We start from the raw sequence: 12,871 nt of genomic DNA on the forward strand, positions 1-12,871 counted from the left end.
CGACTTTCATTCGTGGCCCTCCTCCCATCAGTGTTCATTTTGTCATCTAAAACTACGACGAACAATGCAGAGCTTTTAGACAAACAAACAGCCCTCGGTCTTAATCTCCAGGTTCTCCCTTGACATCTGTGAAATTCTTCTTCAAGAAGAAACACTCAGGAAAAGAGACAGAAAGAACCCGAGTGAACCTGCTGCACTGTAAGTCAACCACCGATTCACCGAAGAAGGAAGAAATGAAGCCTTCAGGGTGATTGAAAATCCAGTGATCTTCATTTCAATGGTGCAAATCTATGAGAAAAGAGCAACAGTTTCCGTTTCTACAGTGGCCAGCATCGGCCATATGCTTTATCAAACGGAGAAAGACAGTCCAAATATGGATTTGCGGACATAAGAACACTTTTATTGGAATAAGTATATTGGAAGAAGTATTTATTTTTCTCCCACCACTATTTGTGATGCGCTTGTTAATCCACGCTTCCAGCTTCGACATCTGTGAACTGCTTTATCAGACTGAAGCGCTGAATGAAGAAACATACCATACAGAACATGAATGGAAGAGCCAAGGTCGGCCGCTCAGAGCCGGTGTTGGACTGGGAAGACGGTCTGTTCCGGGTCTGTTGGAGTCATCAGTAACATGCTGGTTTCAACAGCTGTACAAAACATGTTCTGCTGGTGGCGATACACCACAACTTCACTAACAGGTTGACGATGTGACGATAGGACACTGGAGTTCATCCATGTGTCAGGGAAATGTTAAAATATCAGTTATTAATGGGTCAATGGATTTGAGTTATTTGGCAACAATCCCTTGTTTTTCAGGTTGGGTTTTATTAGATCAAGAGTGGACACCGTAAGTCCTTGATGTTGTAAGAATGGATCTGTAAGGGTCGATTCTTACTCTCTCATAGTTATATTAACTCTTAGGATTTTACTGTGTAGTGTATTACAGAGAACACAACGTTTAAAGAATATAAGCCAATAATACATTATAAAAAAGCTGACATTGTTATTTGTGTCCAAAGTTAAACCTTCAACATCGTTTCATAAAAGGTTTAAGAGGTCAGACTACGCTGTTGTATATTTCCACAGATTAGGGACCAGCGGTCCTGCAGGGATAGTGAGTGATTTCATTGCCTTTGTTTAAATCACAGTAATGGCTTTACCTCCAGCGCTCCATGTTTGACTCATTTCCAACAGCCTCGCTGAGGAGCTCATTTGTCAGAGGAACCCTCTAGGGTCGTCGGCATTGTGGAGAAAGCACATGGAGGCCAGACGTGCTAATCGGATGCATTCTTTGTATGGTTTTAGCAGACGTTAAAGGGGGGGGGGGGGGGGGGGGGGGGTGATGATGCAATGCAATGCAATGCAGAAGAGCTGACTGTCTAAAGCAAGAGGTGCATTCATCAGATGCCATTTTGATTATGCTTGCACCTCTTGGTTCTCCAACATCTCAGTGTCACTAAAAACTTCAGACCTCCCAAACCAAACTGATACGACTACTTCTCTGCCTTGAGCCCATGACCCAACTAATTCAAACACACTTTACTAGTTTGGGATGGCTCAGTCAGGGTAGAAGACAGCTTTAAGCAAATATCAATGTGTTTGGTATTTAAGATAGTCAAAGGACCTCAATACCCTCATAACTACACTAGAGGGCGTGACCATGATCTGGTAGCCTACTACCCAAATTTAGAGCAAACTTTGGAAAATTCTCATACAGCTAAATGTGGAATTTCCTGACACCATCCATTAAAGGATGTGCACTGGCTTCTTTCAAAACTGTCCGGAAAAACATCTATCATTAGACCACAAGAGGAGGTAAATGTAATTTCCCATCGAGAGGTGTAAATTGTTTTTTCTTCTATGTATATAGTGTTTGTATTCGTTGATGACATGCATAATCGTGTTATTTTTTTCTGCTATGTTGATGAATTGAATACATAGGACCACAATGGAAACAAGTCCCCAGGACTTTTTCTGTGTTATCCTTTAGCCTTAACGTCTGACTGTACCTTGTGCGGTATACATTTCTGACCAAAAAAAAGATTCAATCAAGACACTAGTGGTGTCAGTATTGCTACAGTATATGGATGTGAAGTATGGAAAATGAACAAGGGAGAGACAACAAGGCACTTTACTTGATGTGTTCCATGCCTCGACGAGGGCCTCCCACGGATCGCAGACACTTTGGGAGCCGACCCAAGGCACAGCCAGGAAAAGGAAAGAGGTGCACCACCTCCGTACTGTAGACACACTGCGGCGCGACAGCTTAGCTAACAACACTGCAGCGCTCAAGACCCTGATGCTAGACAGTTGGATGTGGAGGGCAGCGACACAGTATATACGTATATATGAAACGTGTAGGTAACAGCTAACATGATGCAATGCATCCCTGTCTACTGTACTGTACATGTCAAGCAACAATTTTCCTTTTAAGAATGTGATGCACATTTTCTGTACCGGGCAGGTTGACTCTGCAGGCTGCATTAGCAATAGAGTTCATAATTGTGGTCCATTACTATTGCATATTAAGTAGGCTACACTGTACGTTCCTACAGCAGATTTTAAATAGGTGGTAGAGTATGTTTTATTAAAGCCATAGGTTACATTGGCGGAGGTATAGTTACTGTAAATGCTGACTATTATGCAAGCAGAGTATAGAAACCATGAATGCAACGCAGCGCTAGTTGATTAACAGACCTACAGTGTTTACATAGGCTGACTGCACAGACAGAATGACTTATATAATGTAAGTCCTAAATTAGTAGGTGCGTAGAGCATTAAAGTAGACATTTGTCTACACATTTTTCACTGCTAATGATTGATGGTTACATTCGCCAGGTCCTTGACCGCGGTCAGGCAGTTTTTTTCCCCTGGCCCTCTCTCAGCAACTTCCTTTTTGCTTGTTATTATTTTCTTTATTATCCTACCATAAATTTTACGCCAGCCATGGGCTGTTGAGAAATATATAATCTTTTTCCATGTGGGATAATTAAACCAAACTGTGAGGAGGACTATCTGTCTACATTGATACTGTGCAATAAATCTGCAGTAGATATAGAACTTTCTTTTTGCCCTTGGCCTGACAAAGAAGAATAATGCTCTCTCTACACACTCAAACTAAAAGCAGAAACTCTGAAAACCAAACTCAGGAGAGAGTTTTTTGTTTTACTAAAATACACTAAACGGTACAAAGATATCACAATCACTCACGGTTTACATACACACACACACACACACACACACACACACACACACACACACACACACACACACACACACACACACACACACACACACACACACACACACACACACACACACACACACACACACACACACACACACACACACACACACACGGCAATTACCACACTAGAGTAACAATACTTAAAGCTACAGTTACATAATCCCAAACTAACAGAGATCCAAACTAAACCAAACTGACAACAAATGTCAAATGCCCTGTCTAACATTTGGACTGTTGTTATTTATGTTTATTGTTGTACGCAATTGTATGTTTTTCTATGGACCATGAGTCTGCAATAAAGATATTCATTCATTCATTCAACCAAACAATAAACCAGCAATGAACATACCACTTGGGCTCATTAGCCAAACAGGCTCAGTTTCCATCACAACACACACACGCACGCACGCACGCACGCACGCACGCACGCACGCACGCACGCACGCACGCACGCACGCACGCACACTGCAGACACGATGGGTCGTTCATGATCGATTTGTTCATAAGTAACTAGTTCTTTGCTGTGAACGTGAACAAACGTGTTCACTTAATTCCTGAAACTGTTACGTTCACAATTTCGTTCATGAAAGATGGTGAATGACAGTGCAGACTGTGCAGTCATGTCAGTGGAACAGATGCACACAGTTGCATGCATAATAGTAGCCCATGCGCTCCGTCGTGACCGGAAGCGCTACTGAACGTTGAACGTGAACAAATCATTTGAACGGATCATTGTTCATTCACTGAAATTAACGTTTTTTCCCACCACTAACGCATGCACGCGCGCGCACGCACACACACACACACACACACACACACACACACACACACACACACACACACACACACACACACACACACACACACACACACACACACACACACACACACACGCGCACACACGCACACACACAGACACACAGGGGTGGCACCCTGCGCGGCATGTGGAGAGGGGAATGTGGAGAGGGGAATGGGAGGGGCAGAAGCAACACAAAGGGCCAGAGGCTGTGACTGTGACACTAGCAATCTAATGAATGGGATATAGCTTTTGGCAGTGTAGTGAGAGTGTTTGTATTAAAGCACATTCTGCTCAAACATACACTTAGTAAGTCTACATTTGTACTTTGGGTCCAATGCAGCCTGGTTTAAAAGTCCTGCAATCGGCCCGGAGGCATTCCATAACCAGCATGATGATTGCAAACCCCTGTTATCAGCTCTCAGTTGGTCCCAGTCTGCCTCCCATCTCATGGCAACTAGCCAGGCTACATGCAATGTACACAAACACATTAGTCACTTGTCGTCACGTGTATGGACGGTAGAAAGACAGCAGACAGACCTAAACACAAGGAAATCACACTCATAATGTTGGACAGCTAGTATCACTACAGAACATGAAACACAATACCGGAAACACAATGCGTGCGTGTATACGTGTATATTTTTGTGTGTGTGTGTAGCCAAGCAGTGAAGAAAGAGCCAATAGCATTAACAGTTACTCACTTTCTCACGCACTCACACACATGGTTGTAATGTAATGTTGATTGGTGGCATCTCTTCATCTGAACACAGGATTAGCGAGGCTAAAGTGCGTGCGTGCGTGCGTGCGTGTGTGCGTGCGTGTGTGCGTGATGGAAACCAGCCAAGCAGTGAATGAATGACTCACCCATTTGGCTGCCTACTGAAACAAACTCAAGTTAATCTGTATATTATGACTTTAAAATCCTCACGTCGTTCCCTGTCCAACTTCAACTGTGTCAAACAGGCCCAGACTGTTAGCTGCACTGTGGTGTTTACTAGTTACTTACTTTGTAGACTTTGATTATTATTACAAAACATACATTAACCATTTAAGCCGTAAACATACTTTGGCTGTTTGAAAATAGTTGATCTACAAGCTCACAATGCGCATTGTGAGCTTGTAGATCTGCTATATTCAAAAGATGTGTATACATTTTGAAAACTTGTGAAATGGGACATAACGCGGAATGAGTACTCTTACTTTTTACTCATTCTTCATTCTTTTACTCATTGCATTTTGAATGCCGGACTTGTACTTGTAACAGTAGTGTTTCTACATTAAAGTATCAATACTTTTATTTAAATAAGATATGTTAAGTACTTCTTCCACCACTGCCTGCACTATAATACTTCAGTTTACAACATCAAGTTTTATAGAATTTGACTGAGGCTTCAAAGAACTTGGAGTACGTCTGAGAGGCTATGAGCTGTACATGATTCCTACACCTGAAAACCATCTGTATTGTTTGTAATTCAGCTATAAATCTAGTTATTTTTCACACGGGAATCCAACCTTTCAGATTGTAACTTTTAAATCACTGTTTCTAGCCCAAAAAAAAAAAGCAGGGGGAGAATGAGGGGCCTATTTTGGCATTCCCATGATGCAATCTTGGCCTGTGTTCCAAAACTTGAGGATTCTACCCAATGTTGCCAGATCGTGTGAGAGAAAAACAAAGCAACCATGGAATCAAAGCAACCATGGAATCTATGAAAACAAACCCAAAATAAGTGTGGGGCAGCCCAGTCAAACTTTTTTGTCTAGTGTTGTTTTGTTCTTGTGACATTTTCATGTCAAGGATCCCCAAATCAATATGTGTTTTGCCACATACCGCCATCTGAAAATATTTTGTGTTTGTTTTCAAACTATTATTCCAGATTTTCTTTTTTTAAATGAAGATTGTTTGAAAATAACAGATCTACTAGCTTACAACGCGTTGCAGTGCGACGTGTTGTGAGCTTGTAGATCGGCTATTTTAAAATAGCTGATGGCTAAACTGAAGAAAGCTCGAAAAAGCAGCTACAAGTTAGATACAACCCCCCAAAAAAACGCAACCCGCAACTACCAATATTTACAAGAGACTTTACGGAAAACAAAACATGCCCAAAGTCGCTTATAATAAGCACGCATGGCAACACTGGTTCTACCCTGTTGCTGAGAACGCTGCCTTGAGAGTATTATGCCATCTCCACCGGGACAAACAACTCAGAGATGTTGTACTGAGAAAGATGGAGTCTGAATGGACTGGAATGTGCTGTGGTTCCCCTCAATGGAACAACCACCGACCACTGAGATAGACGAGAGGGGTAGAAGGCAGGGGGAGAGGGAGAGAGAACGAGTGTAGTGGAAAGAGTGATGGGGAAAATGCAGGGGATGGAGAGAAAGAGGCTGGAAATGGGGGGCTTTGAGACAATTTGATGCAAAACATAGATGGAGAAAAGAGGTGACGCGTGGAGTCGTAGGGAGACGTGAGAAGATGGGAGAATTAAGGACTGTGGGGGGACAGTAATGGCTTTCTGGAATGTATGTTTCATACTGTACAAATACAAACAAGCACGATTGCAGCACCCCGACTCTGTTTGACCCGAATGGAACACGTCCCTAATTATTATTTGTAGCATTTGTAGCACCACATGTGTTTACCCTACTAAATGATTTCGGGGTCTTGAGCTAAACTGTTTGGGAACCATTGAGTTATAGAATAGAATAGAATAGAGTAGAATAGAGTATGGGGGAAAGTATATGGGCTTTGGGTGCACCCTGACTCTGTTTGACCAGAATGGCGGGGGGTTGCAGTCTGTAAAGGTTGAGAACCACTGATGTACAGTAATTGTACTTTTGAAATGCAAAACAGCACTTACTAAACTGTACTAGTAACTGTTTTTTTTTAAAAGATTACACCATGGCACTTTGCCCATACATTGGTTGTTTTTTAAATGTTTGTCTATGTTGTGTTTTAGTTTTGGTCTTTTGTATGTTTCTTAGACAGATTTGCTGTTTTATGTAGCACTGCAAGTGGCTGAGGGGGAACGTATTTCATATTCTTTATGTACTGTATTTGAGTACATAGGACAATTGACAAATAACTCGATTGTGATTCATATAGGGACCGCAGGACAGATGGAGAGAATGATGAAATGGGGGGATTTGAGGAAGGACGACAAGACGGATGTGAGCCAAAACAGAGAGAGCGGCTCAGAATCAGATAAAGAATCGATAGAAAAATGCTGCCACTGTAGTGAGAGGGAGTCAGAGAGAGAGAAAATAATTAGGAAAGTATGCAAAAAGCTTCCTCGGGCACGTACAGGACACAGATGGAGCATTGTGCGGCTTTGGCACGTCAGCACTGCATGAAAGATGGGGCTCTGTTCACAGTTCACAGACTCCTCGTTTATAAAGGGTATCAATCATACGTCCCAAAATCTGAGAGCTTTACTTTGTTCCGTGGCGACAAAATCACAGAAATCATCATCGGCCTATAATGAAATGAGAGAGAGAGAGAGAGAGAGGGGGCATGCAGTCACGGACGTGAGGATCAAAAGAGATTGAAGCAATTAAGACCTGAGGCCGATTCTACAAATGTCTTCTAAATAAGTATTTCTCAAACCTTTTCGTGCCAATTGGGACCCTCAAAATTATATTTTTTTGGGGCCGCGGACCCTCATCTGAAAATGTTTTGTGCCAGGGACCCGCAGAAGAGAAGATTTGTGTTAAAAAATGTTTTCCCTGTTTTAATGGGTTAAAGAAAGAGTGAGAGAGAAAGCAGTAGAGGATGTGATGAGAGTGAGAGACAAACTCGCAAGAAGAAGTGAAGTGGAATATAAAGGAACCACATTATGAGGCTGTGCTTGGATGTGCGTGCAGAACCACCGCTCTCTGCCTCCACTCTGTCTATGTTGGACAAACCAAGCCGCAGTGAAACACAATCTTTATATGGAGCCCAAACAGCACACATTATACAACCAGAGTGATAGCTGCCTCATGCTGCCATTTATACTGCTGCTTCATGCAGAGAGAGAGAGAGAGAGAGAGAGAGAGAGAGAGAGAGAGAAAGAGGGGGAGGGAGAGAGAAAGAGACAAGAGACAGTTACACAGAGAGAGAGAGAGACACACACAGACACAGACACAGACAGACAGAGAGAGAGAGAAGAGAGAGAGAAACAGATGTGAAGTTTGGAAGAGGTTTGGATAGATGGATAGCTCTCTGTCTGTCTCTCTCTCTCTCTCTCTCTCTCTCTGATGCATGGGCACTGTGGGCCTGTATCCCCCCCCCCCCCCCCCACTGCACCACCCACCCACCCAGCCAGGCTCGCTCAGTAGAACCTCAAAATACAACCAGATTGAGAATCTGCATCGTTACGAGGCTGAATTCACCACCAGGCTCCCTTCAACTTCTCACCACTTGATACTCAGTTCAACTTCTCACCATATCTCATAGAGAGAGACTCACCCTGTCTCTGTATAGACAGAGCAATGTGCTGGAAAGAGCAGATACGATGCCAGTCTGTCACCACCGTATGTTTCACACAAATACACACACTAATGTATTGTATAGAATAGAATTGAATAGCCAGTAAGGACATCACATGGTGTATTATGGTCTACTGGGTTTGGGTCAGGTCCCATGTATTATTAGTTACACGCACCGGGTCGCTTCTGTAACATTGCGCAACCAATGGGATCTGGCCGCAGTTATTATTCCGTCTCTATCGTACATAACTCGAACAGCACTGAGTCGGCTGAAGCGGAACCTCGCAAACTTCTGTACGCCGACTCGCTCGCTCGGCGGTGCCTCTCGTGGCTCGTTTTAACTGTTTTTTTTTAACCGGAGTCGTCGCCCTTTTACGTCTTACGGTTTGCGAGCGACACTTCCACATTCCAGGAATGCGGAAGTGACCGGGACGGCGTCAAATGACACAAACGTTTTCCGCTTGGTCACATTTGTCGCAAGAAGTACCTATTGTCCGTTTTGGGAGTGAGAGTATGTTGTACAGACACACAGGGATTTCTGGAATGTATAGATAGATGATGTAGACAGGGCAAACTAACACCGCAGTGCACTGAGTTTCAACAACAAAGTGAAGAAACTATGCACAGAACGCTAGCAGGGAGAGAACCACCAACAAGTCAAGTCAAACGCGTCTTAGTAGGGGGTGCTAACCACAAAAAATGGCCAAATCGTTACGCGGCGGATAAAAGCATGAAATTTGATACAGATGTCCCTTGGGTCATCCTAAAACATCCTAGAAGGGGTGCCCAAAAAAATCTTAAACAGGAAGTGAGTTATGGTCAAAATTCAAAATGGCCACCTAAACTGTTGACCGTTGACTCAAAAGACACCAAAAGAATCTCCAAAAAGCATACAATTTGGCACATATGTCCCTTGGGTCATCCTAAGACACCCTAGAAGGGGTGCCCAAAGGAATCTGAAACAGGAAGTGAGTTATTGACGAAATTAAAAATGGCCGCCTAGTGTTGTCGATTGACTCAAAAGACAACTAAAGAATCTCATAAAAGCATACAATTTGGCACACATGTCCCTTTGGTCATCCTAAGACATCCTAGAAGGGGTGCCCAAAAAAATCTTAAACAGGAAGTGAGTTATTGACACATTTTAAAATGGCCGCCTACAGTGTTATCGATTGACTCAAAAGACAACTAAAGAATCTCATAAAAGCATACAATTTGGCATACATGTCCCTTGGGTCATCCCAAGACATCCCAGAAGGGGTGCCCAAAAAAATCGTAAACAGGAAGTGAGTTATTGACAAAATTGAAAATGACCGCCTACAGTGTTGTCGATTGACTCAACAGACAACTAAAGAATCTCATAAAAGCATACAATTTGGTATACATGTCCCTTGGGTCATCCTAAGACATCCTAGAAGGGGTGCCTGAAATGATCTGAAACAGGAAGTGAGTTATTGACTAAATTGAAAATGGCCGTGTACAGTGTTGACAGATGATGCAAAAGACACTCATAAAAAATAATCTCATAAAAGCATGACATTTGGTACAAATGTCCCTTGGGTGATCTGAATGCATCTTAAAGGGTGCCAAAAAAAAGTTTTAATAGTCTCTCAATGGAAAACACTCCTCCCCCACGGGCTGCACTGCTACAACATTCAAATCGAGCAGTTTGCCAATCTGGCATTTGGTCCAGAAGCCTGAAAGCTATGCAATCTCTACCATCTCCTGACAAATATGGATGGATTAAAGTAGCTGATTCGTGGACACCTTTATGGACACTCTTGCCAGAGGCTGCCAAAGTTTGTAGAGAACTCAAGTGTGGCTGCAAAGCTGAGCCCTTCTGTTCGAGAAAGTGTAGATGCCGGGATGCTGGGTTACCTTGCAGAGCATTATGCCAATGTGCTGGTAATTGCGAAATGGCACACATGAATACATGTAGTTACTAAACACTAATCACAAAAAAACAGTAATGATCAAGAAGGAAATACATGAGAAGATTGTATGTAAAGAAGATTGAGTGTAAAACCAGCAAGAAGATGTAGAGTGCAAAATAAATAAGATGCAGAGAGTAAAATAAGAATAAGCAGAGTAAGATAAGATGCAGAGTAAAATAAATAAGAATATGCAGAGAGTTAGATAAATAAAGAAGATTCAAAGAGTAAAATAAAAAGAATAATGCATAAAGTAAAATAAATAAGATGATGTAGAAATGAAAACAGAAGGTAGACTACAAAATACGGCAGGTTATGCACTGCATAACCTGTCGTATTGAGTCTGCATAATATGCAGACTGCCGTGGTCAACTGTTTAAACAGCCATTTAGAATTTCTTCAACATGGTCCCTTCCTAAAAGGTTTAATAAACAAGCAAACAAACAAATACATAACCCCTTCTAGGATATATTAAGAAGCACTCAATGTACGTACCAAATGGTACACTTTTATGACGTCCCTTTATGTTTTCTTTTGTGTCAACTGCTTTAGGCGGTCACTTCCTGTTTAAAACCTCTTTGGGCACCCCTTGTAGGATGCGTTCAGATCACCCAAGGGACATTTGTACCACATTTCATGCTTTTACGAGATTCTTTAGGTATCTTGCATCATCTTTCACACTGTAGGCGGCCATTTTCAATTTAATCAATAACTCACTTCCTGTTTCAGATTATTTTGAGCACCCCTTCTAGGATGTGTTAGGATGACCCAAGGGACATATGTGCCAAATTGTATGCTTTTTGGAGATTCTATAGGCTTTTTGAGCCAATCGCCAACACTGTAGGCGGCCATTTTCAATTTTGTCAATAACTCACTTCCTGTTGAAGACTTTTTTGGGCACCCCTTCTAGGATGTCTTAGGATGACCCAAGGGACATGTGTGCCAAATCTTATGCTTTTTGGAGATTCTTTTGGTGTCTTTTGAGTCAATCGACAACACTAGGCGGCCATTTTCAATTTGGTCAATAACTCACTTCCTGTTTCAGATTTTTTTGGGCACCCCTTCTAGGATGTCTTAGGATGACCCAAGGGACATGTGTGCCAAATCTTATGCTTTTTGGAGATTCTTTTGGTGTCTTTTGAGTCAACGGTCAACAGTTTAGGTGGCCATTTTGGATTTTGTCCGTAACTCACTTCCTGTTTAAGAATTTTTTGGGCACCCCTTCTAGGATGTTTTAGGATGACCCAAGGGACATCTGTATCAAATTTCATGCTTTTATCCGCCGCGTAACGATTTTTCACTTAGCACCCCCTACTATCTCTCACCTTTGCTGCTGCAGTCCAGCAGGGGTCTGTTGTAGGTCATGTAGGTGTGGCAGAGGGTGGTGGCGTCCGCCTTCACTTTCTTGGGCGGCGGCTTCGCCCCCCCTCCTCCGTCGACACCTCCTCCCCCACCTCCTCCAGGAATCCTGTCCACCTGGTTGTCCCCGGCGCCGCACAGTGCGTCTGCGTTCAGCTTCTTCAGCTTGTGTCCTCGAAGGTCCTCCGGCTCGGCGCACTTGGCGTAGTTAGCCAGGTTGCGGTTGCTGGGCACCTGCAGCGGTGATGGAGGAAAGTAAACTAAGTACTTTTTACTCAAATGCTAGTACCTTGATTACGACTTTCAGTATTTCCATTTTTGATACTTTATACTTCTGCTCCGTTACATCTGGATACGTATTTTACGTTTTACTCCACTCCAATTATTTGACAACTTTAGTTACAGTTACTTTGTAGATTTTGATAATATTAAAAAAACATACATTAACCACTTCAGCAATATAAATACTTAGGCTATTAGAAAATAGCAGGTCTACAAGCTCACAATGTGTCGCGAGTCGCATGTGAGCATGTAGATCTGCTATTTTCAAAGGATTTGTATACATTGTGAAAACTGACATTCACCGTAACAACTTTATTAGGTAGCACAGTTGAGAGTGAACAGGAAACTGAGAGGGAGACGGGGAGTGACACGCAGCAACGGTCGCCGGGCTTGAGAATCGAACGTGCGACTCACATTAACCTTTTGGTGCTCGTGGTTCTTAACCTTTTAAGGCTATGCCCCCCCCCCCAAAAAAAAAATCATATTTGAACTGGGGACCCCCCAAAATAATCACATTGAACTGGGGACCCCCCACCCTGACAGGCACTTGGAATTGTAGGAGTTGAGGAATTACATTTAGTTTGACAGATACATTTTTGAATCTTTCTGATATTATTTGACAAGTACGCCAATGTGTGACCAGTTTTTACAGTATAGTTTGTTATTACTTTTGATGCATAAATGGTCTTTTCATTTATTTATTTTAAAATAAATTATTATTATTACAGTCACCTGGGGACCCCCCCCAAAAAAATAAAGAAAACCTTGTGGCATCCCCACATA

At 42.5% G+C, this 12,871-nt stretch overlaps 2 protein-coding genes across 2 annotated transcripts in view; both read right to left on the reverse strand.

Annotated features, from left to right (window-relative positions):
• The window catches only part of il17rel (interleukin 17 receptor E-like), a 448,078-nt gene that overhangs the window by 208,898 nt on the left and 226,309 nt on the right, over window positions 1-12,871 (reverse strand). The window lies entirely within an intron of this gene.
• Window positions 1-12,871, reverse strand: part of LOC311039658 (leucine-rich repeat-containing protein 17-like) — a 50,061-nt gene that overhangs the window by 19,181 nt on the left and 18,009 nt on the right. The window contains exon 4 of the mRNA XM_084049599.1: window positions 11,773-12,040. Within this exon, the coding sequence (XP_083905725.1) occupies window positions 11,773-12,040 (268 nt within the window). The remainder of the gene's footprint in view (window positions 1-11,772; window positions 12,041-12,871) is intronic.

Source organism: Gymnoscopelus microlampas, assembly GCF_963454915.1.
Source record: "Gymnoscopelus microlampas genome assembly, chromosome: 23".
NCBI classification, from domain to species: Eukaryota; Metazoa; Chordata; class Actinopteri; order Myctophiformes; family Myctophidae; genus Gymnoscopelus; species Gymnoscopelus microlampas.